General features: G+C 35.5%; 2 protein-coding genes across 7 annotated transcripts in view; one reads left to right on the forward strand and one right to left on the reverse strand.

Moving 5' to 3' along the window:
- Positions 1–27,708, forward strand: ANGPTL1 (angiopoietin like 1). Its single transcript, XM_053605429.1, has 5 exons — positions 1–375; positions 5,432–6,280; positions 24,330–24,523; positions 25,172–25,442; positions 27,021–27,708. Exons 2-5 carry the CDS (start codon positions 5,458–5,460, stop codon positions 27,206–27,208), a joined length of 1,476 nt encoding a protein of 491 aa, XP_053461404.1. The 5' UTR covers positions 1–375; positions 5,432–5,457; the 3' UTR covers positions 27,209–27,708.
- Positions 1–27,880, reverse strand: part of RALGPS2 (Ral GEF with PH domain and SH3 binding motif 2) — a 193,887-nt gene that overhangs the window by 50,409 nt on the left and 115,598 nt on the right. The window lies entirely within an intron of this gene.

Raw genomic sequence — 27,880 nt, forward strand, 5'->3', positions numbered from 1 at the left:
TGAATCTACTGAGAAAGAGGGAATCGCTATTCAAGGGTACTGTATATACAATCTGGGTCGGCTGCAGCCGGCTACTGCATTTCTCCATGTGGCAGAGAGAGCAAAGCCACAATGCTTTCTCTGCCGGATTAAAGACAGCCCACAGATCAGAATCTACCCTATACTACTTAAAATTACATAGGCCGCTTGTCAAATTCAATTGATTAGTATTATAAAAAGAAAAAGAAGTTTCTTCTTACAGCTTGGATTCAACGGTCCAAAATAAAAATGCAGCTACCATTAGAGTCACAGATGAACAAGCTTCTACCCTGACTTTTAAAACCAAGAATAAAGGCAGCAAGTTTCTGGATTCACTTCGTCAACAGATACAAAAAGGTATTTAATGTTTCTTTTATTTTTGTTTAAAAATATTATGTATATATACATGCATAGTTATTTTATATTTATAGTAGATATTTCAGGATTTCTTATTAAACAAAGAACTTTGGAATATACTGTAATCTGTCATCCAAAAAAGGTTTGTTTCGCAACTTTATGTGGAAACAAATACTTTGTGATGGTTCGTTCATTATCTAAGGTTTTATTTGGTATAATTTTTAGTGTATATGATTATAGATTGATGCATGCAAGCATGCTGGGCTTCTAAAAACTAGTGCTTTAGTGAAACTAGAAAGAGATTTTTAACAAGTAACAGATTAAATGTTTAAAGTTTACGGCACAATGATTAAAAACAAAGGGATACAAACTAAAGAAAATAGCTGTAAACAGAATTAGTTTCTCTTCTCAGAGCTATGGCATTTGTGCTGAAGATATACACATAAACTCCTGGTTTTCTCAAAGTATAGTCACAAAACAAAGGTCAGAAGATACAAAAATGACAAAAACTCATGTATAGTATAACCAAATACCAGGCAGAAATTCTTGTACAAATTTAAGATGAATCTATGGTATTTCTTGCACAAATCAAAATTTTAAATAGTTTTCCAGGTTTACATGTAACAGAAACTAAAACTGAGACAAATGAAGTTTTACTGGGAAAAGCATTTATTGATATACACAAAACAGTATTATGTAAGTAGTTGAGATTAACAATAGAAAATAAAAACCCAGAAGATGTAATTACTTACATACAAGATAAAAATTATAGAATAATTTCAGAAAGAAAAAATTTTGGTAATCAAACAAAGGAGGTAAGTTACCTTCAGTGTTCTATCTGGGACTTTGTTTAATTGCTCTGGAAAGTATTAAAAGTAACTAGTAGTATTAAAAGTAACATTACTAGTTACCAATAATAAGCTTTAACATCAAAGACACTTAAGTTTGTTTTGATTTGGGGATCCAGGTTCTTTTAAAAATTAAATATATTTATGGTAAGAATCTCCAATAGCAAATAACAGTAGAGTTAAAATTTTTCTCAACTTTGTTTTCATGTCCTTTCTTTAAAGATTCCAAACTCTAAATACTGCAAGGATCTGTTAAACACATTTTACAAGAAATTCAGATAAAATTTCTAAGCAATACTGGATCTAAAATACCATCATCTCTCATTTTTATTGTTACTTGCTATATAAAGTACAGGACCTCAGAAAGCCTCAATTCTTCCTGATGCCTCAGGCAAGCATATAATCTGAAACCCGAATCAGACAGATAACTATTTATCCCTTTCTTAAATGTATCCCGGGGATTAGACTTTCTCAAATCTCTTCCCAGAACATATTTCACAATCCAGAAGTTCTTTATCTAACATATCCTCAATGTTTCATAAATTTAACTTCACTGGCTCTTGCTGTTTTCAGTGCATGACCCAGGCAGTTAAATGGCTCTATGAGTTTACCATCTGAAAGGAAGTAAATCCTGACTTTTATTTCTTTTCTCTACTAGCTGGCCTCGTAGCAACTATGAAGAGAAACAGTACTAATAAAATTAACCCAATGCACAGATGACTTTTTTTTCCTTTTCTAAAAACAACCAAGCAAAGACATTGTTAATTTTAAGTATACTGTAACTAATTTATAACATTCTCTTGGGACATAGGAAAATTTTAACATACACAAAAAGTTTTATGAGGTAACACAGATTTATGAATCTTCCACTTTAAAACTGAACATATGTGGGAAAATATTAAATAAGAGAATGTTTTTAGAAAATCTAACAGTAAATGTATTTTTAAAACCAGTTCTTTATGCATGACGTAGCTAGTCTACTACTTAAGAAATGTGGCTCCCTGCCCTACTTTAAGTGACTTTTGTAAGGAGAAGGGAATTGTATGTATTTTTAAAAATAAACTTTTAGTTGCTTCTTTATACTAACTTAGATCAGATTCTCTTATGGTGGATAGTGATTTATGTTACAATTTAATCTTACAGAAACCGATAAGCCAAGGTAGAATACACAAAAGGAAGTTGTTTTTAAGTTAGATTACCATTTTAACAGGTTTTGTTCTTCAGTGGTAACGCTGATTCAAAGTCACAAGAGCAGTCTTGGATAATCATAAGTGTTTAGCTGCTCTATAAGTATGTGTCTGGTATCAGTACAAGTTATAATTCTACTTGTTTTGAAGTTTCATGATACTTTTTGAATTTTCCGTGTTTTGGTAGCTTATTTCATAGCAGCAATTATTTAAATAAAATCATTTTATGATCTAAGAGTTTCCATTCTATTATTAAACCAGAACAAGCGAACTTTAGCACTGGGTAGGTTAAATATGTAGGAGAATGATATACAGAGGGTACCAAAAAATGTATGTACATTTTAAGAAAGAAAAAAAAATGCATTAAAATTGTAAAGCTCAAGTCACATTTAACTGCTGCAACTTACAAGAGATATGAGGTACAATATGCACGATAACAAAAATTATCTGTAAATATGGAGTATTACAATTTTAATACATGTTTTTCTTTCTTATAATGTGTATACATTTTTGGGGCACCCTCTCTATATTTACCCAGGAGGTTGATGGCTTATATTTTATTTTAAGGTCTCTACATTTAAGAAGCCATATATAAATTCCATGAATCTGGAAATTTAATAATAAGACATCTTTTATTGGTTTGGGTATATGTAAGTAACTCTTGTACTAAAACTATTCATCCATGGGTATTAGTCAGCAAAAGGCAGCCTTGGCTCAATGATGACTCCCATATATTTTTTAAAGGCTTTGCTAGAAATATGAATTGATAAGCTCATTCTCCCCCCCTTTACCTATCCTATCTTGATTAAGTTAGATAAAAACAAAAATTCTCCACACTCCACCCATTTTTTGTTTTAGATATCCATCCACTATGACAACGGCTCAAATTGAAAACACCAAACATAAGGAGACAAGGTTTTAGAAAGTGAAAGTAGTAAGTCTTCATAACTACAGCTGAAGAGTCTATATTGCACTGACATAATCTTTATTTTTGGGAGGGACCTCTAATCATGAGTTAGAGATATAACTATCAATTCACAGATACGGAGGGAAAAGGGGGAATGGCACAAAAGTCTGGGATATAAAAACGATGGGAAGAAATTATAAAAAAAATAATCCACAAATGCTTGTGCTTAAATAAGTAACTAGTCAATGAGGAGAGATATCAGTCAGGAAAGGCTGCCAAAAAAAAAAAAAAACAAACAAAAAAGAAACATAAACTTGAGACTTCTCTGTAGTTGTGAGGATAAAAATAGGAGGTCTAGAAAATTAGGAGTAGAAGGTTGGAATCCCACTTGAGCAGTTTAGCTTCTCCAGGACTTCATTCCTTTGTAAAATGATACAGCATTTACTTCATGGTACTGTTGTGAATGCAAATATAGCAGTTAATATGTATTAAATGCTACATAAATATAAGGGATCGCCACAGTGTTGTTGACGAAAAATAGTTTGGAATATATTGCCATATAATGTAGTCATTAATTAAAAACGTGAACTCTAAGTCTGGGTTCAAATTCTGTCTTTGCTGCTTAGAAGCTGTGCAACTTTTGATAATAAGGTACTTAACTTTTGGCTGCCAAGGTTTTTCATCTGAAGATGGGGATCATAATAACCTATCTCACAGAGTTGTGGTGAGAAGTAAAAAACATGTAAAGGGCTTAAAACAGTATCTGTCAGCATTCAAATAAATATTAACTACTGTTACTATAGTGTTGTTATTAATAATAGGCGCAAACATCTTAGGACCTGGCTTCTTAAATCAAGAAACTAGTAGTTAGCTGGGAAATTGAATAAAAAAGCTCTATTTTAGGATAGCCACTGCCATTCTTCAAAAACAGCAGTAGGAATCACATTTGTAAGAGCGGGAAAGTAGGCTGCAATACAGCAACTTGCTAGTCAACCGATGGAGTGAACATGTTGCCCACTCTACTACTACTACTACACTTTTGAGAGGTAACTTAAGAGAAAGGAAGAAATCTTGCCTTTAGTAACTAGTGCTAGTGTTACCTCAGAAGAAACTGTACCCTACCAAATAAGTATTTTCTCACACCCCACAGCAAAAACAAAACATTTCAAGCACACATTTTAACAAATATGTAGCTGCTATGACTACTTACTGATGGTCAGAGAACCTGATCTAGACCAGGTTGTAAAATTTGTGTGGCCTTGGCCTTCAACATGGGTGCAAAGAGGTCTTTGAAGATGATCTCTAAGGCATTTTCCGACTCTAACATACGTTTCTTTCCTTGGCTGTGGAAAGTTATTAATATTTCACTAAAGTATAGGTCAAGAGAAGGTCTATTAAAAGAACAAACCTGCTGAATCACCTATAAGCTTAGAGCATATACGTAATCATGGTTCAGGAAACACAATTACCACAGTCATGACTTTGTGCGGTCTACCATTAAGCCTGCCACCAATCCCAATAAGAGAGGCCTCAGAAACAAGAACAACACATGATGCTGAAACTGTCTGGTTTAAGATTTGTCTAAGATGTTTTTCTTTGATACGTCAAAAAGACATGACATTTATTACAGAGGACCAATTTAATTGAAATTGTACCGTATGAATCTAAAACAAAGAATAGTAAAGTCACTCGGTAATTTTAACACTAGCTAGGCAGAAATGTTTTTATTAATGCCTTACTAACATTGTATGCAATTTTCACAGTCCTAAGGTAGCAAGCTTTTTGAAGGTAAGAAAGTTATCTCATTAGGATCTTAAAAGTCCCAGTAGCACACTGCAGCACTGACCAAAATCTGCTCAATGAGCTGGGGAGCAAGAAGCATTACAGTGAGGTAGTGGCTGGAAGAGCTATTCTCTGAAACCTAATCTTTAAGCAAATGCCAAAGTACCATAACTTAATATTGGATTTAGGAAGTTAATAAAATTAACCTGGCCTATTTATTAATACCAATAAATACTGAGTTTTCCCCTTAGTTTTTCATGTCTTTAAATGTAGATTAATATAATTTTTTTTTTTTTACTTTTTCCCTTTACTCATCCCCCCCCCCCCCAAAGACGCTGTTGTACAACCTCATTTCAAAATGAAGCCTTTTATCTGGACCCTAGGTGTGTTGTTCTTCCTACTAATGGGCACTGGACATTGCAGAGGAGGACAGTTCAAAATGAAAAAAATACCCCAGAGAAGACACACTCGTGCCACAGATGGTAAAGAGGAAGCAAAGAAGTGTGCATATACATTCCTGGTTCCTGAACAAAAAATAACAGGGCCCATTTGTGTCAACACCAAAGGGCAAGATGCAGGTACCATTAAAGACATGATCACCAGGATGGACCTTGAAAACCTGAAGGATGTGCTATCCAGGCAGAAGCGGGAGATAGATGTCTTGCAATTGGTGGTGGATGTAGATGGAAACATCGTAAATGAGGTAAAGCTGCTGAGAAAAGAAAGCCGTAACATGAACTCTCGTGTTACTCAACTCTATATGCAACTACTACATGAGATTATCCGTAAGAGGGATAATTCACTTGAACTTTCCCACTTGGAAAATAAAATCCTCAATGTCACCACAGAAATGCTGAAGATGGCAACAAGGTACAGGGAACTAGAGGTGAAGTACGCTTCCTTGACTGATCTTGTCAATAACCAGTCTGTGATGATCACTTTGTTGGAGGAACAGTGCTTGAGGATATTTTCCCGACAAGACACCCATGTGTCTCCCCCTCTCGTCCAGGTGGTGCCACAACATATCCCTAACAGTCATCAGTATACTCCTGGTTTGCTGGGAGGTAATGAGATACAGAGGGATCCAGGTTATCCCAGAGATTTAATGCCACCACCCGATATGGCAACTTCTCCCACCAAAAGCCCTTTCAAGATACCACCAGTAACGTTTCTCAACGAAGGTGAGTTACTCTCTCTTCCTGTTAAAAAATGGAAGTATGAGGTTAATATGTTTTATGACTTATGAAACAATGCTCATAATAAATGCTTAATCTTAATTTTGGTGGATTATACACATACATTAAAATTTGTTTTGTTTTTTATTAATATCATCAAAATTGAACTTAAATACATCTCTTCTTCTGGCTCTAAGTTTTGAAGAGTATATTCTGTGAAAAAAAGTCTTTTTTTTTGGAGACAGTCTCATTTGGTCACCCACAGTAGAGTGCCGTAGCCTTACAGCTCAAAGCAACCTCCAGCCTCTTGCCCCAGCCTCTCAAGTAGCTGGGACTACAGGTAGTCGCCACAACGTCCAGGTACTTTTTAGAGATGGGGTCTCGCTCTTGCTCAGGCTGGTCTCAAACTCCTGAGCTCAATCTGCCCACCTCGGCCTCCCAGAATTCTGGCATTACAGGGGAAAAAGTAGTCTTCCATCCAAATTCTTTTATCTAGATTCTACAATCCTTGAGACAGGAATCAATCCCTGTTCCACTCCTAACCTGTGGAGTCAGTCCTGCTCTGTAACCCTCCTTTTAGCTCCTGACTAAGGCCTCACTGCTGCTCAACAATCTCTTGCTTCTTACCCTCATACTCTTCCAAAAGAATATTTAAGTTTTGCTTTCACTCTCCTCAAACCTGTAATTTCACTTCCTCACCTCCACTGTCAGCACATGACTCATCTACTAATATACTGAGAAGAAGTCTAATCAGGCTATGTTCTTTCCTATCTTAAAAACATCTGTATAAAAACCCATGCCTTTTTTGCCTTCAGCTTCAAAACAAAAAGAAATTCCTCTCATTTTCCAAGGTTAAGTAAACAACAATTTATACCTTGTATCCAAATAAATGTAAGTTTTCATTGACAAAAAAAGAAAAATCACCGATCTTAAGATCCCTTCCTCTACCTAGTTTCATTTCTTCCTCCCTTCATTCATTCAATATCAGTCACTGATCTACGTGCCCAGAAAACAAAGATGCACACTTCACCTTTGTTACAGCTTACTACAGCCCATTTTTGTTACAGCTTGCTAACTTTTTGAATAACTACATTTATTTTACATTTGCATCCATTTTCTTTTTTTTTTTTTTTATTGTTGGGGATTCATTGAGGGTACAATAAGCCAGGTTACACACACTGATTGCAATTGTTAGGTAAAGTCCCTCTTGCAATCATGTCTTGCCCCCATAAAGTGTGACACACACCAAGGCCCCACCCCCTCCCTCCTTCCCTCTTTCTACTCCCCCCCCATAACCTTAATTGTCATTAATTGTCCTCATATCAAAATTGAGTACATAGGATTCATGCTTCTCCATTCTTGTGATGCTTTACTAAGAATAATGTCTTCCACGTCCATCCAGGTTAATACGAAGGATGTAAAGTCTCCATTTTTTTTAATGGCTGAATAGTATTCCGTGGTATACATATACCACAGCGTGTTAATCCATTCCTGGGTTGGTGGGCATTTAGGCTGTTTCCACATTTTGGCGATTTTCTCATAAAGCCATTCTCCTGAATTCTTTACAAAGAATATTTTTTTTCCCTTTGCTTCCTTAGAGTGGAAGGGAAAACTCAAATGCCCAAAAGTAAATAAATAACCAATTAGTTCATTCACTTATTGAAAAGGTAGGGCATAAAACTATATAGACAACAAACTAATTTTAAAACAATAAAAACACAGAACAAAGACTGGAAAGAATACGTCACAAAGTGGCAGAATTTCTCTGTGATGGTGGAGCCCACTAAGCATTTGCAGCATTGTGTCCCGGGGCTTCCACATCACAATATTCTGACTTGCTGCTTCTCCAGGTCCTCCTCTGGCATCTTTTCCCTTCTATGCCTTCAGAGGGCTTTCTTTGAGATATGTTTTAGAGGTCTCATACACCTTCTTCGAGGCTTCAAGCATCACCAGTGCTCAGATGGCTCATGAATGGAGCTCTCCCTTCTGATTCTACCCTAAAGCTGGATGTTTACATTTGGGTATTTTATCATTACCTCACATGCTACTGCTTCCTCTATTGAAATACCTTCTTTTGGCTTACCTGTCAACTCAGCAGGTTTTAAGGCTTAACTCAAATAATATTTTTATTGTTATTACTTCCCAGATTCAAAGAAAACATACCTACATGGCTCTTTCCCCAAATCACTATTTCATATGTTTTCTATATCATATTACACTGAAATTATTTATTTATTGTCTCCCTGCTGGTATGAATACTTCTGGGAGATACTGCACTATCTCTCAGCATCTAGCCAGAATCAGGATGGCATATTGTGCTCCAAATACCGCAGGCACTTGAGGAATGAATGAGTGAATTAGTAACTAAACCCTAAAATAATCCTTTTCCCAAACTAGCATTCTTTTAGAAATAAGTAAATCAGTATTATAAAAGTAATACATATTTGCTGAAGAAAATCTAGAAAATACCAATAAACTTTTAAAAAGTCTCCCTGAATAACCTCCAAATCTTTCTTGTTTCCTTTTGTAAACACGGTCATCAACATTCTTATAACTTTCTTTTTTTTTTTTTGCAGTTTTTGGCCAGGGCTGGGTTTGAACCCACCACCTCCGGCATACAGGGCTGGCGCCCTACTCCTTTGAGCCACAGGCGCCACCCTCTTATAACTTTCTAAAGTAACTTTTTTCTTCTTTTTGTTCTTCTATGATTATATCCTTCGAATAAATTTTTATAAGTAAAACTGATGGATCAAATGCTTTTGATTTCTCTATTTTGTTTTGTTGCCATGTGGTTCTGAATGAAATCGGCTCCTGTTTGATACTTCCCTCCTGCCCCACACCCAGTCAACTGAATTCTGCCCATGTCCCTTTTTCAGTCTCTTGTCTACATGCCTCACATTTCTATCCAGAGCAAGAACTCTAATTTAGATTCAAGTTATTTACGGCCACAGCTACCAGAAAGAGACTTCCTGAATTACCAGTTGTGTGACCTTGGAAAAGGTCTCTGTGATTTAGTATCCTCATCCGTGAAATGGAAATAATAATTGTATTTACCTCACAGAATCTCACATTTAAAGAGTGCTCAAAACAGTGCCTGGCACTCAAACATTAAGGCCTTACTAAGGACTGTATATATACAGGACTAACCTGACAATTAGTCTAACTTCCATTTTATCTCTCCATTAAAATATATATACATTGCCAATAGATCTATCTTCTTAAAATACCAACATCACATTTCTGTTCAGCAGTTCCCCATTGCAAACAAAAGATGTCCAATGTACTTATCTGGCCAGGAATAATGTCCTCCTCAAAAATAGAAGCCTGATCTACTATCTTTCCTTCCATTAGTTTCCTTCATTAAAACCATCTGCTCCAATAAAATCAATCCATTCATTTTCTCCTGAATATTTTGCATGCTTTCTCTGTATTCAAATTATAAAGCTCAAACCAATCAACCAACCAAATAAGACTGCTGGGCTGGGAGTGGTGGCTCACACCTGTAATGCCAGCACTCTGGGAGGCCGAGGCAGGTAAATTACTCGAGCTCAGCCTGAGCAAGAGCAAGAACCCCATCTCAAAAAATAGCCAGGCATTGTGGTGGGTGCCTGTAGTCTCAGCTACTCGGGAGGCTGAGGCAAGAGAATCACTTGAGCCCAAGAATCTGAGGTTGCTGTGAGCCATAGCACTCAACCCCAAGGCAACTAAGAGAGATTCCATCTCTAAATAAATAAATAAATAAAATAAAAACAGAAATAAATAAAACGGCAACTCCCTCCCCTATTGACTCCTACAATCTTGATGTGATTATGCCTCTCCATGAATACTTCCTCTCTGGAACATACATAGGATATCTCACATTAATATACTCCTTCTTAAATTATCAGTTATCTTTACATGTACATATAAGTACATCTAAATAAAATACCTCTATCTAGGTAGATGCATATTCTTATTTGTAGCTGCTAAATGTCAGCCGATTTAATAATATTTTTATAAAGCTTCTTAAAAATTGTCATTCCACCTTAAAGAAAGATGGAGACGTTACCTCTTTCATGTTTATATGAATGGAGCTGGAACATATTCTCTTAGTAAAGTATCTCAAGAATGGAAGAAAAAGTATCCAATGTACTCAGCCCTACTATGAAACTAATTTATGGCTTTCACATGAAAGCTATAACCCTGTTACAACCTAAGAATAGGGGGAAGGGGGAGAGGGAAGAGTAGGAGGGGGGAGGATGGGCGGAGGGAGGGTGATTGGTGGGATTACACCTGCAGTGCATCTTACAAGGGTATATGTGAAACTTAGTAAATGTAGAGTATAAATGTCTTAACACAATAACTAAGAAAATGCCAGGAAGGCTATGTTAACAGTGTGATGAAAATGTGTCAAACAGTCTATAAAACTATGGTGCCCCATGATTGCATTAATGCACATAGCTATGATTTAATAATAAAAAAATTGTCATTCCAAAGACCTAAAAGTATTTTAATGTGTTATGCTATACTGAATGCATTTATTTTATACTGTTGTAACTTATAGTAGCAATAGACCAGAGTGTTACTGAATTAGATAAATGTGATCACTATTAATATCCTCAAGCCTTTTGATTTCCAAAGGGAAATATGTACAAAGTGATCCACTGTGTATAAAAAGAAAACATTTATATTAACTTTTGGTGCTCTCTTAAAAAAAATCTGGTTTTCTGTTAAGTTTTAGTATATATAATTTATCAGTATAGCTGTTTATATACATAATTCATAAAAACTGAAGAAGGTACAATTACGTAAGTAGGAAAATGATTGCCATGGAGTAGTCTGTGTGGGCCCTGAATCTTAAAAGGATGATATCACCAATTTTATCAGAAATGATTATTCACATATTTATATACTGACAAACTCTTCTAAGAAAATACTTATACAAAGTGAAACATACCTGTTCTAGGTTTTATTATACATTGAACTTTAGGACAAGAACAATGTAATGTTACAGAATTAAAACCCACGCTGGGGATTTAGCATGGTTTAAGGTCCCCTTTAATGAAACAATGGTGTATATATATCCCCCAGAAGCTGATCTTTAATATAAAAATTAAGACAGGTAACTTTTTTCTGTTATTCATTATTTCCTGTTTTAAGAAAACATTAACCTTTTACTTATTTTATTCTACATATGTTGGTTTCAAATTCAAGGGCATAATTAGCTATACCATAAGAATTATCACACTAATTAGTATGCTAATGAACACAGAATTAAGAAAACCTAGTTCTACCATTACCTTTGTTATCTTAGGCTTACCCTAACAGCCTGTCTGTTTAGGTTTTCTCATTTGTACAATGAGAGTACTAATTGTACTGGATGATTCTAATATCCTTCTACAGTTCTATTTACAAGCAACAACAAATAGGCTTGCTACTGTCTTCATACAAGATGCTCAATTATCTGTTCCTATCACTTTTGTGTCTCCCTGGAAAAAGATGTCTAAAGTTTTACCCTTGCACAAAAATGGGCAAAGACAGATGGTATTAATTGATGTACTTATGTATGCTTTTGGTGCCCCAAGAAATTCATATGATTGTACTCTACATGTAGGTACATGGTCATCCTCGAGCAGGCGTCCTCAAACTGCGGCCCGCGGGCCACATGAAGCAGTGTGAATTGTATTTGTTCCCGTTTTGTTTTTTACTTCAAAATAAGATATGTGCAGTGTGCATAGGAATTTGTTCATAGTTTTTTTTTTTCTTAAACTATAGTCCGGCCCTCCAACAGTCTGAGGGACAGTGAATTGGCCCCCTGTTTAAAAAGTTTGAGGACGCCTGTCCTAGAGTTTCTAAATGCATAAGGTGAAAATACACAATTTGTATTTTAAAAGGTGTTTATTCAGTCACAAAAGGACAAATACTGTATGAGTTTACTTACACGAAGTACTTAGAGTAGTCAAATTCATAGACAGAAAGAAGAATGGCGGTTGCTGTGGGTTGTGGGGAGGAGCGAATGGAGATTTGTTTAATGGTTATAGTTTCAGTTTTGCAAAATGGAAAGAGTCCTAAACATGGATGATGGTGGTGGCAGTAACAATATGAATGTGCTTCATGCCACTGAACTGTACACTTAAGAATGGGAAAGATGGTAAATTTTATGTTATGTATATTTCACTATAATTTTTTAAAAAGGTATTATAGGCAAATTTATATTCTCTTTTGAAATAGTTATAAGAAAAAAATGCACCTTGAAAAACAAACTTGCTGGCTCAGCGCCCATGGTCAGTGGTTAGGGCACTGGCCACATATACCGAGGCTGGAGGGTTTGAACCCAATCTGGGTCTCCTAAACAACAATGACAATTACAACAAAAAAAAGTAGCCAGGAATTGTGGTGGGCACCTGTAGTCCCAGCTACTTGGGAGGCTGAGGGAAGAGAATCACTTAAGCCCAAGAGTTTGAGGTTGCTGTGAGCCATGACGCCACAGCACTCTACCGAGGGCAACATAATGAGCCTGTCTCAAGAAAAAAGAAAAAAAAAAAGAAAAACAAAATTGCAGAAAATAACTTTTATTTAAAAAAGTTTTCAGAAATACTGCCTTCTTCTTTACCTTAAAAACAAAAGGTTTGAGAATGTAACTATATATCTGACAAGGTACTATCTAAATTCCTAACTGTTAATGTTATTCAGTGGCTACTTTTTGTTTAGTCTTTTATGAAAGAAATCATTACTGTTTTACAAATAGCGTACTTATAAAAACGAGTTCATTTTTATATGTAAGTGGAGTTGAGAAAGTTCTTTCTTTCACAGCATATAAAAGCATAGAACTGAATATCATGAAACTTGCATTCTGGCAAGACTTCTCTGAGGTCCACCTTCCCCTTTTGTAAAAAAGACTGTTGCAATGATTAGAAGAGGTGTTGGAGGTAAAAATGCTTTGTGTATGATCTATCTGGTATGGTCATTAATTACTACCGTCTCTTGTGGACTTCTCTTTGCCTTATCTTATTATGTTACATAAACAGAGACATATGAAGTAAGCTTAAAAAGCTAAATTTGAAAAGCAGTCATTAGAAACTAAAAACGTGCTTTCCAGTACTAGCCTTATTTTAAATCACCAAATATTTACATTTTTGAAATTATTTATCATGGATCCTATTAGTAAAATGTTTAGGTTCAACTGGTTTTAGTGGAATACTTATTAACACTTAATACAAAACAAAAAGACTGGTTAAGCAAAGAGGCCGTTGGACTATGACTGATTTAACCAATTATGAAAGATAATTGTTAAAAAATAAAAGCGTGGGTTGTTAAGTGCAGTTTAAGCAAGCAGTAAGTAATCCATATTATCATAAGAAAGACTCTATTATCACTTTGGCAAGTCTTTGCCTCAAACTTTCCACTCCAGAAATGCTGCTGAATATATTTATCTTACAGTTAACTCACAACCTAATTAAAAAGTTTACCCCTCAAAAATATTCTAGGAGCTAACCAAATGTATGAAAGCTCTAAATTGGTTATCTGTTTCTCTTATCACAAAGAGGATTTCCTCATAGTTTAATTTAAAAGTTCCTTTTATAGAAAAAAGGACGGGTATATTAGAGATGGCTCCCAGTAAAGGTGCTATTCAAAGCATGAAAGTGTTTTTCTTTTTTAATGCATTTTTCTATTAAAACTATGGGTTCTTTTATTTATTTATTTTTTATTGTTGGGAATTCATTGAAAAACTATGGGTTCTTAATGAAAAATACATCTTTGAAAATAATGTGGCATGACTGGTCAACATTCTTCTGTATGAACTAGGTCTACTGGAACTCACTAGCCCTGTTAAATTTTAATAATCACATAAACTGCAAACAGAGAGACTGGTCCTTCAAATTGAACTTATATGCTTTGAGAAGAATATTACAAGATATCAAGATATGGATTTTACAATAATATTACAAGAAAAAGATAAACACAATTCCAATTTTAATAGGACTTCCATTCTATACCCTTTGAATAATCATAGACAAATTCCTGAATCATATCAATTTATTTGTAACAATATCCAAATCAACAAGTTAAATTTGACCTTCCAACAATAAAGCTAGCGATTTTCTATTAGTCATTTAAGAGTTCCCATTAAGCTATGTTCTTTATGGTACAAAGAAAGCAGTATAACAGTGAATATGGGAACAATCTATAACCTAAGTCTACAGCAGAAAGTAAATAAGATGTGCAAGTGGCTTGGCACCCGTAGCACAGTGGTTATGCGCCAGCCACATGCACCCAGGCTGGTGGGATCGAACTCAGCCTGGGCCTGCCAAACAACAATGACAACTACAACCCCAAAATAGCCAGGCGTTGTGGCTGGTGCCTGTTGTCCCAGCTACATGGGAGGCTGAGGCAAGAGAATTGCTTAAGCTGAAGAGTTTGAGGTTGCTGTGAGCTGTGATGCTACAGCACTCTACCGAGGGCAACACAGTGAGACTCCATCTTAAAAAAAATAAACAAAAAAGGAATGCAAGTAATAAGAAAATATTTCTGCCAAGATCAACAGTACACACTGGGCTAAGACAAGTTAACAGTATATTTGTAAAAATAAATATGCATGGGTGGCCAAGTAACAGCTTCCTTGCAACTGGGCATGGTAAGACTGGGGAAAGAAGACTCCAGGCATCTCTGACTGGTGGGATCTGCCCAGAAACATCCCTTTGGGGACACAGGGCGTCAGCGAGAGACTTCTGGACCTCATGAGGAGGACAAAAGCAGTGGAAAACTGGCAAGTGGTTGCGTGTGTTCGTTTGGTCTAATTCTGCCAGCAGCTGTAAGTACAGCAGTAGTGAGAAATGAAAGGACAGAACCTAACTTCTACAATGATGCAAAAGATAAAACTAAGCAATGGACTTTCACAAAATAAGATGAATAGAATACTACCATACTTACCAATTATCTCAATAAATGTTAATGGCTTGAATTCCCCACTGAAGAGGCACAGATTGGCTGATTGGATTAAAAAACACAAGCCATCCATTTGCTCTCTGCAGGAAACACACCTAACTTCAAAAGACAAATTAAACACTGAGTTAAGGGTTGGAAGACAATTTTTCAGGCAAATGGAATTCAGAAGAAAAGAGGAGTTGCAATCGTTATTTTCAGATACATGTGGATTTAAAGCGACTAAAGTCAAAAAAGACAAAGACGGTCACTTTATATTGGTCAAGGGAAAAACACAACAAGAAGACATTTCAATTCTAAATATTTATGCACCCAACTTAAATGCTCCCAGATTCTTGAAACAGACCTTACTCAGTCTAAGCAATATGATATCCTATAACACCATAGTAACAGGGGACTTTAACACTCCTCTTACAGAGCTGAACAGATCCTCTAAACAGAAATTAAACAAAGATATAAGGAACTTAAATGAGACCCTAGAACAACTGTGCTTGATAGATGTATATAGAACACTCCATCCCAAAGATAAAGAGTATACATTCTTCTCATCACCCCATGGAACATTCTCCAAAATTGGTCATATCCTAGGACACAAAAGAAACCTCAGCAGAATCAAAAGAATTGAAAATTTACCTTGTATCTTCTCAGACCACAAAGCACTAAAGGTGGAACTCAACTCCAAAAAAAAAAACGTTGAACCCCAAAGGCATGGAAATTAAACAACCTTCTGTTGAATGACAGTTGGGTGCAGGAAAAAATAAAAGAGGAAAACATTAACTTCCATGAGCATAACAACAATGAAGACACAAGCTACCAAAACCTGTGGGATACTGCAAAAGCAGTTCTGAGAGGAAAATTTATCGTTTTAGATGCCTACATTTGATAAACTGAAAGAGAGTGCATCAACGAACTCACAAGCCATCTTACGGAATTGGAAAAAGAAGAACAATCTAAGCCTAAACCCAGCAGAAGAAAAGAAATATCCAACATTAAATCAGAGACCAATGAAACTGAAAACAAAAGAATCATTCAGAAAATTAATGAAATAAGGAGTTGGTTTTTTGAAAAAATAAATAAAATAGATAACCTTTGGCCAGACTAACTAGAAATAGAAAAGTAAAAATCTCTAGTAACCTCAATCAGAAATGATAAAGGGGAAATAACAACGGATCCCACAGAGATATAAGAGGTCATCTCTGAATACTACCAGAAACTCTATGCCCAGAAATTTGAAATGTGTGAAGGAAAAGGATCAATATTTGGAATCACACCCTCTCCCTAGACTTAGCCAGGAAGAACTAGAGCTCCTTAACAGACCAATTTCAAGCACTGAGATCAAAAAAACAATAAAAAAATCTTCCAACAACAAAAAAAAATGCCCTGGTCCGGATGGCTTCACACTAGAATTCTTTCAAACCTTCAAGGAAGAACTTATTCCTGTACTGCAGAAATTATTCCAAAAAATTGAGGAGGAAGGAAACTTTCCCAACACATTCTACGAAGCAAATATCACCAGGAAAAGACCAACTAAAAAGGAGAATTTCAGACCAATTTCACTAATGAATATAGAAGCAAAAATTCTCAACAAAATCCTAGCCAATAGAGTACAGCTTATCATTAAAAAAGTCATACATCATGATCAAGTAGGTTTCTTCCCAGGGATGCAAGGCTGGTTTAATATACCCAAGTCCATAAACATTATCCACCGTATGAACAGAAGAAAAAACAAAGACCATATGATCCTCTCAATAGTTGCAGAAAAAGCATTTGATAAAACTGGAACCAGACCAGGCTGTCCTCTGTCACCTTTACTATTCAACATAGTGCTGGAAGTTCTAGCCAATACAATTAGGAAAGAAAAGGAAATAAAGGCATCCAAATGGGAGCAGAGGAGGTCAAACTCTTCCTCTTTGCTGAAGATATGATCTTATACTTAGAGAACCCCAAAGACTCAACCACAAGACTCCTGGAAGTCATCAAAAAATACAGTAATGTCGCAGGATATAAAATCAATGTCCATAAGTCAGACTCTTATTGCCGTATACAAAGATGCGAGGCTAATTAAGGACACAACTCCCTTCACCACAGCTTCAAAGAAAATGAAATACCTTGGAATATACCTAACAAAAGAGATGAAGGATCTCTATAAAGAAAATTACGAAATCCTAAGAAAGGAAATAGCAGAAGATATTAACAAATGGAAGAACATACCATGCTCATGGCTGGGAATAATCAACATTGTTAAAATGTCTATACTTCCCAAAGCAATCTGATTCAATGCCATCCCTATTAAAATACCAACATTGTACTTTCAAGACTTGAAAAAAATGATTCTGCGTTTTGTATGGAACCAGAAAAACCCCATATAGCTAAGGCAGTTCTTACTAATAAAAACAAAGCCGGGGAGATCAGCATACCAGATTTTAGGCTGTACTATAAAGCCATAGTTGTCAAGACAGCATGGTACTGGCACAAAAATAGAGATACAGACATTTGTAATCGAATAGAAAACCAGGAAATGAAACTAATATCTTACAACCACCTAGTCTTTAATAAACCAAACAAGAACATACCTTGGGGGAAAGACTCTCTTCAATAAATGGTGCTGGGAGAACTGGATATCCACATGTAAAAGACCGAAACTGGACCTGCACCTTTCTCCACTCACAAAAATTGATTCAAGATGGATAAAGGACTTAAATTTAAGGCATGAAACAATAAAAATCCTCAAAGAAAGCATAGGAAAAACACTGGAAGATATTGGCCTGGGGAAAGACTTCATGAATTAGATTGCCATGGCAATTGCAACAAGAAAAATAACAAATGGGAGTTAATTAAACTGAAAAACTTCCATACAGCTAAGGAGACAACAACCAAAGCAGACAGACAACCTGCATAATGGGAAAGAATATTTCCATATTTTGAATCAGACAAAGGCTTGATAACTAGGATCTACAGAGAACTCAAATTAATCCACATGAAAAAAGCCAACAATCCCATATATCAATGGGTAAGAGTCATGAATAGAACCTTCTCTAAAGAAGACAGACAAATGGCCAACAAACATAATAAAAAATGCTCATCATCCCTAATTATTAGAGAAATGCAAATCAAAACCACCCTAAGATACCATCTAACCCCAGTGAGAATGGCCCACATCACAAATTCTCACAACTGCGGATGCTGGCGTGGATGTGGAGAGAAGGGAACACTTTTACACTGCTGGTGGGACTGCAAACTAGTACAACCTTTTTGGAAGGAAGTATGGAGAACTCTCAAAGAACTCAAACTAGACCTCCCATTTGATCCTGCAATCCCATTACTGGGCATCTACCCAGAAGGAAAAAATTCCTTTTATCATAAGGACACTTGCACTAGACTGTTCATTGCAGTTCAATTTACAATCACCAAAATATGGAAACAGCCTAAATGCCCACCAACCCAGGAATGGATTAACAAGCTGTGGTATATGTACACCACAGAATACTGTTCAGCCATTTAAAAAATGGAGACTTTACATCCTTTGTATTAACCTGTATAGAGGTGGAACACAATATTCTTAGTAAAGCATCACAAGAATGGAGAAGCATGAATCCTGTGTACTGAATTTTCATATGAGGACAATTCATGACACGGTGGGGGTGGGAGAAGGGGAGAGCAGAGTGAGAAAGAAGTGGGGGGAAGGAGGAAGGGGGTGGGGCCTTGGTTTGTGACACATCTTTTGGGGCAAGACACAATTGTAACAGGGACTTTACCTAACAAATGCATCAGTGTAACCTGGTTTCTTGTACCCTCAATGAATCCCCAACAATGAAAAAAAAAAAAGAATATTGATTTCTGATATTTACTATCTTTACTGAGGAAGAAAAAAGTAGTTATAAGCACTGCTAATTTTATCTATATATTCTGGAACAGGATTTCAACTAAGTCTAACAGATATCCAAACTGTTAATATAAAGCCTACTGCAAAATCTGGATTCAAAATTAAAGATGAAGATAATCTCAAATTCGTATAATTGAAGTCTTATCAAATCAAAACTGAATTCAGAAAACCCAGAACTCTCCAATTGTTTAAACATCTGAGTACCTATTAAATGGCAGAAAAGGAGTCTAGCTCTATGGAACAATGGTATTTGATAAATATTCTGTCAATATTCAAAACCTTGATGTTGCCATTATTTTACAACAATTCAAATAACCTAATAAAAAGTCAAATGTAACGTGTAAACTGTCAAAACTATAGTCAAATCAGTGCATAGTAAACATTTGCAAAAATGATATTCACAGAATAGACAATACAAAAGTGACACTCATAGAATACATAAATTTCTGAAATGAGAGAAATATTTGTCTATTAAACAAAGCCACTTTTATGTACGCATTACCTCAAATACCAAATTGGTTTTAAAACAAGAGGAATGTTCTCAGACACATCATGTGCCCTGAATTAACTCCGTCAAAGTACTTGTACTGTACTGGAATTAACTTACTTGCCATTTTTCCCACTTCCCACTTACGTCTAAGGATATTTTACTATCTCTTGACACTAAAACAGTCAGAAAAGACATTTCTTGAAAGAATAATATAGAATTGAGGGTTCTGAAAACTACACTTACCAGGAATCAGTAAGTTCAACAAACATCTGACTGCCTAAGCAAGGCTCAAACTATGAATACATACCAAAAGATAAAGTTCATGCGTAGAAGTCCTATGAGTAAAATAATATGCTACCACTCATTACACCAAATAATCTAAGTATGGATGTAGGAGTTCTACTTCATTTTTCCTTCCATCTCCTCCCACATAAAAAATTAAAATTCTATAAATTTTATCTATCTGAAATATAGCCTTTCTATCCTTCTTTAACTTGATTACAATGCATGCGTTTCTGTAATGTGAAAGAGTTCATGTGTGAGTGGTAAAAAAGAATAATATTAGTAAATTAAAGAGGTTATAGTGGTTTACTTGGGATTTCCCCTCAAGCATATTAATGTTTTGCGCCATAGTTAACTGTTGCTAAATACGAAGTATGTTAATAATGTATAAATTTGTACAACATGAGGTTTTTCAGGAATATATTTTTCTGTAGTAGAAATGAAGTTATATTCAGCACTGATTTTTTTTTTTTTGAGACAGAGTTTCACTTTGTGCCCCCCCCCCCAATAGAGTGCTATAGCATCACAGCTCACAGCAACGTCAAATTCTTGGGCTTAAGCAATTCTCTTGCCTCAGCCTCCTGAGTAGCTGGGACTACAGGCACCTGCCACAACACCTGGCTATTTTTAGAGATGAGGTCTTGCTCTGGCTTAGGCTGGTCTCGAAATCATGAACTCAGGTGATCCACCCACCTCAGCCTCCCAGAGTGCTAGGATTACTAATGAGCCACCATGCCCGGCCCTAAATAAGGAGACATTGAATATGTTACTTAAGTTATCAAATAAGCTATGTGTTAAGATGAGTAATAAAGGGGAAAAGGGACTAACAATTACTGATGATGACTACTTGGCTAAGCATGTTTTAAGAGCTGCATATACCTTCATTAAGTTGAATCTATTCCAGAAATACAAGGTTGGTTTAACATTGAAAATATAACCAATATAATTCTCCATAATGACAAACCCATAAAAAGGAAAATCCTATCATCTCAGTGGATACATAAAAAGCCTTTGAAGGGCGCTGCCTACTGCTCAGTGGGCAGGGTGCTGGCCCCATATACAAAGGGTGGCAGGTTCAAACTGGCCCCGGCCAAACTGCAACAACAACAATAATAACAACAAAGCCTTTGAAAAAAATCCAAAATCCATTCATGATCAAAACTCGTACCAAATTTGGAAGAGAAAGGGTAAGAATTTTGGTTATTATAGCTATCTTTAATGCCCTAAAGGAAAATATGTCCATAATAAATGCAAGGATAGGACATCTAAAAAGAGAAATAAAAACCATAAATAAGGACCAAATTGAAACCTTAGAACTAAAAAAATACAGTGTCTAAAATAAATATAATCTAAGAAAGATACCATAAGTCTTTCCAGTTTCTCAAATTCTTACTAGTAATCTGTAGTGCTTATGGACATTGTATTATAACTTTAAAAAATCTAAAATAGAAACATCAACATAACAAAAATTTGAAGTACAAAATTGATGTTCTCTTGATTTTTGTGTGTGATTTTCAATTTTCTCGAATTTAAAATGGGAAAGTCCTAGATTAATTGATTCATTTAATTATAAAAAATTTGTGAGGCTACTAACGTTTAAAGCAGTGATGACATTAAGTCAGAAGAAAAACAAAAATAAAGTAGAACCTCTACAGATGACCTCTTCTCTACACTGACCCCCTCCGTGAGTTGACCCAGTTTTTACAGACTGGGCAGGCACCACATGCACCCAGTAGTACAGCAGGTCTGGCTACTCATGTTAACCACCTCCACTATGCGGACCCCTTTGTTACAGTCCTTTGGGTGGTCACCTTACAGAGGTGCAACTGTAGTATCTGTCCGCAAGGAGAAATCTAGAGGGAAGGGTTCATAGTCTCCAAGAAGCCCTTTGTTACTGTATTTTTGTATATTAGTAACTATTTAACAAGATAATTCTATCCCAATAAGGCTCAAAAGGGACACTGTATACATATTTGGCAAAGTATACATAACACGTATCTCAAAATTTCAGCAATCCTATTATGCTTATATGCAGAAATTCTCGTAAGAATTTTACTTAACTATTTTCACATTTCTAAGAATTAGTGAATTTATTAAACATTTCTAAAATTAGTGCATGAGTTCTAGGCCAGGAACTCATGCCTGCAATCCTAGTATGTTAGGAGATCAAGCTGGGAGAACTCTTGAGGACAGGAGTTCAAGACCAGCCTAAGCAGGAGTGGGAACCTGTCTCTACTAAAAACAGAAAAACTAGTGGGGCATAGTAGCAGTCTGTAGTCCCAGATACCAAGGAGGCTGAGGAGGGAGCATCATCTGAGATTGCACTGAACCATGATGACGCTGCTGCACTCTAGCCTGCATGACACGGTAAGATCCTGCCTCAAAAACAGTTTTGACAATCAAAACTTTCTTATCTGTTGGTCCTGATAGGTTTTTAGGATAATTCTCAGTTCTGAATCACTTAATATTTTTTGCACTATTACCAAAAAGGCTCAGACATTGAAAATGGGTGAAACTAAAGAATGTTAAAAAAAACTAGAAGTTACCTTTCTCTAGATCTAAAAGTGTGGAAATCACAAGTTCAAGAGTCAGCCAGATTACAAGTAATTTTACAAAATGTTTTATTATTTTAAGAAATTGAAAGTATTTGTAGTAGATTAAAAATAGAGAATTCCCAAAACTATGAAACGACAAGGGGCAAGTGCAGCGCAGCGTCAGGGCGTTGATCTGGGATTAGAAGGAGACGAGCATCAGTCCAGGGCAGGGATTTTCAGCCAGCGTGTCACGCAGCACACAGGCATGCCACGAAAATTTTAAAAGATCATTAACGGAGTTATTTTCAGAAGCAGTTCAAAGCACAGGAAGTATATCCTTTTTTTACTCTGTTTTTGATCAATATAATTTAAGTATGCTGTGGAAGTTTAACTATAGGTTCAAGTATGGTATGAAATAAAAAAAAGTTGAAAAACACTGCTCTAGGATCACTACCTTCTAAAATACATGACCTTAAGTAACTGCACTATCAGTAGAATACCTCGTTTATAAACTAGCACAGGGTCACTGGACATATTGAGAAATTACTATTAGTTACATAAATTGATACAACTCTTTATAAAAGCAGTTAACGCCAAACTTCCTGGAAAAAAAAATTTTTTTTTTAAGAGATAAGGTCTCACACTCTGTTACCCAGGCTAGAGTGCAGTGGCACAATCATAGCTCACTGCAGCCTTAAATGCTTGGGCTCAAGAGACCCTCCTACCTCAGCCTCCCACCAGAGCCTTTGGAGTAGCTGGGACCACACGAATGTGCTACTAAGCCCACTGAATCATTTTCTTTAAAAATTTTTTTATAGAGATGCCAGTCTCAACCTCCTGGCTTCAAGTGATCCCAAAGTTCGGGGAATACAGCCATGACTCACATGCCCAGCTATGAAATGTTATGGGAATTGGTGTGTGGGTTAAGATTCTGTAAGTTTGGAAAACTCCAGTTCATTTATTTCAGGGCTTCTCAGTCTTAAATATGTGAATGTTCATTGTGAGTTTCCAAAAGGGAAACAATATCTTGTATTTCTAAAACTTTTTTTTTTTTGAGACAGTCTTATTATGTCACCCTTGGTAGAGTGCTGTGACATCACAGCTCACAGGAACCTCAAATTCTTAGGCTTAAGCAATTCTCTTGCCTGAGCCTCCCAAGTAGCTGGGACTACAGGCGCCCGCCACAACGCCTGGCAATTTTTGGGTTGCTGTTGTCATTGTTTAGCAGGCCTGGGCTCGGCTCAAACTTGCCAGTTCCCGTGCATGCAGCCAGTGCCCTACTCACTGAGTTACAGGTGCTGAGCATCCATTTTCTCTGAGTGTCTCAAGCGACTATAGTGAATTCTGCCAAAGTCAAAACTTCTGAAATTATAAATCCAGCCCCATGAAGAGCTGTGGAAGAGTTGGTAGCCCCTTGATCCAGCTGATCAATCCCTCAGCATTTTTATAAGTAAATATGGAAAAATGAAGCTAATCGGAATGAAGAAACTTTGTACAGTGTCACTTACAGTAGCAAAAGTCAGACAAAGCCTCTTATATTCAATGACAGAGGAATAAATATTGACGTATCAATGTTAAAGCCCATTATAAATGTACAGCTACTGTAGGTGCTCAAAAGGGAGATTAAAGCTCCACAGAAATGTTTGTTACAAAGATAGAATCCTATTTTCTACATGCATTAGAGTTATAACAATTCAAAAATGTATGTATACAAAAAGACAAGAATAGTTAATTATTAGACAAGAAGTTAATTCTGTAGTGGGACTGGCTAATCCTTCTACTTGGCTTCTTTAGATTTGTACAGTATTATACATACTATAGATAGAAAGTGGTGTGTGTAAGAAAGACATAAAAACTTTAAAAAAAGTTAGGAATCTTGACTAAAAACTATTATAATGTACCTTTTTCATATTAAGTTTTCTGATAATGATATTTGAATTATAGGACCGTTCAAAGACTGTCAACAAGCAAAAGAAGCTGGGCATTCCATCAGCGGTATTTATATGATTAAACCTGAAAACAGCAATGGACCATTGCAGTTATGGTGTGAGAACAGTTTGGATCCTGGAGGTTGGACTGTTATTCAGAAAAGAAGAGATGGCTCTGTCAACTTCTTCAGAAATTGGGAAAATTATAAGGTAAATCAGTGATTCAGACCTAGGGTAGTTGAAACAAAGCAGCTCTTGCAAATGTGCAAGAAAAAAAGGTATGCATTCTATGTAATTAGCAAGATATAAAGTTGAGAAATAACTATCTAGATTTTTTTCTTCATCTACATTTGTCAAAAAGAATATTCTCACACTTCTGATTTTAAAGTCACAATTAAAATATAAAAAGGAAACTGAAGATATACTTTACAATGCTCCTTAATCTGGATGACTTATACATACGCTTACTATTAATTTTTTACAAAGATTATTATTAGAAAAAAAAATTTGGCTCTTTTGATGAGTAGGAGAAAAATTAGGAACCCTTCTTAAGGATGTGAATAGTTCGCTAGTTAATGTTTTAGTCGCTATAAATAAGTTGTATTCTCTTTTGCCTTTGGCTTGTTTGTAGGATTTGAAGCTGGCTATGCAAAGAAATACGGCAATAGTTTAAAAAAGTAAAACAAAACCAAGCGACAATGTGGGACTTATAAAAGTCAGGTGATCAATTAAAATGGAAGTTCACATTACCATTTAAATGGTGATACCTTTATCCTATTGAATGTTTAAAACTTACCTATAAAAATGTTTACTATCTACAACTTATTCACACACCTTTGTTTCTTTATTTGTTAACAGAAAGGGTTTGGAAATATTGATGGAGAATACTGGCTTGGACTAGAAAATATCTATATGCTTAGTAATCAAGATAATTACAAACTCTTGATTGAATTAGAAGACTGGAGTGATAAAAAAGTTTATGCAGAATACAGCAGCTTTCGTCTGGAATCTGAAAGTGAATTCTATAGACTGCGCCTGGGAACTTACCAGGGAAATGCCGGGGATTCTATGATGTGGCATAACGGTAAACAATTCACCACACTGGACAGAGATAAAGATATGTATGCAGGTGAGTAAGAAAAAAAGAAAAAAAACTTTCATTCTATGTAGAATCATCACCTTCTATACATTAAATAAGATGTAGTTATTAAAGAATATGCAATTAAAATCTTTTCAGAAAGATCATTTTGGACACAGTCAAGGTAAACATACATGTTGAAAAAAACGGCTTTCAGGATCTTTTATAAGGCAATCCCCAAGTGTGATTTCTGTAAAGAACAAAGTTCTGGGGGAAAAAAACAAAACAAAAAACATATTCATCTGGAAATAACAAACTGCAACCACCTAAAATTTGTAGTAATACTAACTAAACACCTATCATATGTGGGGCACAATTGTTGGTGTTGAAGATACGGCAGTGAGCAAGGTTTCTGCCCTTTTGAACTTTTTTTCTAGGAGGAGAAAACAAAATGATTTGCTAGGTGGCAATAGGTACTCTAAGAAAAAAAAAAACTGAATAAGGGAATAGGAAGTGATGAGCAGATGGGCCTGGGGTGGCTACTGCAGGGTGTTCCAAAAGTCACTCCTAAAGTTGCCATGATAGGGAAAATGGGAAATTGTTAGTTAAATGTACCTTCGTTTACAAAATATCCATTACATAATCTTACAAAATAGTTACCAAATATTCTGTATGTGTTGGCCACATAAAATTTTGTAATGAATATTTTATAAATAAAGGAACATTTAGCTACCATTTCCCATTTTCCCTTTGTACAACAACTTTAGGGATGACTTTTGGGACACCCTGTCTTTTATATGTAAAACCGTGAAAAGGCAACTTTTGAATAAAGACTTACATGCCATCTGGATATCGGGTGTAAGGGCATTTCTTAGAGGGGAAAAGGAAGATGATTATGACATGTGTTATAAGGAATAGCTAAAAGCGTGATTCAAAAGGTAAATTAATATTTTCATTAGAAAGAATCAATTAGACCATCCATACAATTTTATATTTAATTTGCAGAGGTTCTTGCCTTTTTAACTCAGGATTTTGGCTCTGTAAAAGAGATCCCGCCCCCCACAAACCTGATTTATTTTCCTCTTCAGTTATATCTTGGCAAGCAGTACACACATCTCTCTTTTAACCTATTTCACAGTGGTGAAGAGGCAGGAAAGGAGGGATACGACCATAACACATGCCTTACATACAGAACCCTTCTGATTGCTGGTAGTGCTATTTGATTTTATATTTTGCTATTTTGAGAATTCAATTTTCTCCAACGTTTACTCTCTTCTTTGGCAGCTCTGTATTTTTCCTTCCCAATGTTTCCCTCTGTTTCTCAGATACAAACACTGCTTGCATTTTATTTATCTTGCTATCTGGAAAATTAAATCCTCTCCTCCTTTGTAAAAAAAAAAAAAAAAGTACATATCAAGTAAGCAAACAGCAAAAGGCAATTCAATTGATCCTTCAAGTAGCTGGCGCAATAGCAAAAGCGTAAACGAGGAAACAATACTAAGGTAAAGATAACTGAAATCAGGGAAGCTCAAATTAAATTGATTCAAGGTAGAGTAACTTTTCGATGGTTTGCAGCATACCACACTTAAAAGAAGTTTTTACTTTTGTGTCTGTATTTTTTCTTCAAAGGAAATTGTGCCCACTTTCATAAAGGAGGCTGGTGGTACAATGCCTGTGCACATTCTAACCTAAATGGAGTATGGTACAGAGGAGGCCATTATAGAAGCAAGCAGCAAGACGGAATTTTTTGGGCTGAATACAGAGGCGGGTCATATTCCTTGAGAGCAGTTCAGATGATGATTAAGCCTATTGACTGAAGAGACAGTCCCCACATTAAGCGACAAAGACTCTGTATTTTTCAGTTCCTAAAAATGTAAATGTTATATGTATATTATTTTGCACAATTTATTTCTACAGATAATAGTTTTAAAATCGATTTTACCATAATTGTAAAAGGGATTTATGAATGTACTTTCACTTGCCTTCAATATATTGGAAAAGATTATTTGTCTCCATTTCCTAGTTATTTTAAAAATTATATTGACTAAAGGCAAACTTTGTTTTCTAAAATGTAAATATTTGCCACATTATAGAACAAAGCTTTATTTTAAATCATAATTGAATACATGTTCAAGATTCTTAACAATTTATTTAAAAACTATGAGATTGCTCTAAATTCCAGCAAAGAAAAGAATTTTTAATTTCAATCAAGTAATACATTTTATTTATAAAAGTATAGACAGGAAATTAGAGAGAAACCTCTAGTTTTGCCTATAGAAAATACAATTCTATTGAATAAAAGTTATTTGAAATTGAATTTGTGCCTTTCACATGTAATGACTAAATGTGAATTCTTACAATATAGTCCTTGCTGATTTTCCCAAAAGAATTAAGTGGTCCATGGTATTAAGATATTTAGCATTTTTAAAAACAAAAAAATGCACAAATGCATGCATTATTTAAACAGTAAGTTTATAAAAGCAAACATA

This window comes from Nycticebus coucang, chromosome 10, assembly GCF_027406575.1.
Source record: "Nycticebus coucang isolate mNycCou1 chromosome 10, mNycCou1.pri, whole genome shotgun sequence".
NCBI lineage: Eukaryota > Metazoa > Chordata > Mammalia > Primates > Lorisidae > Nycticebus > Nycticebus coucang.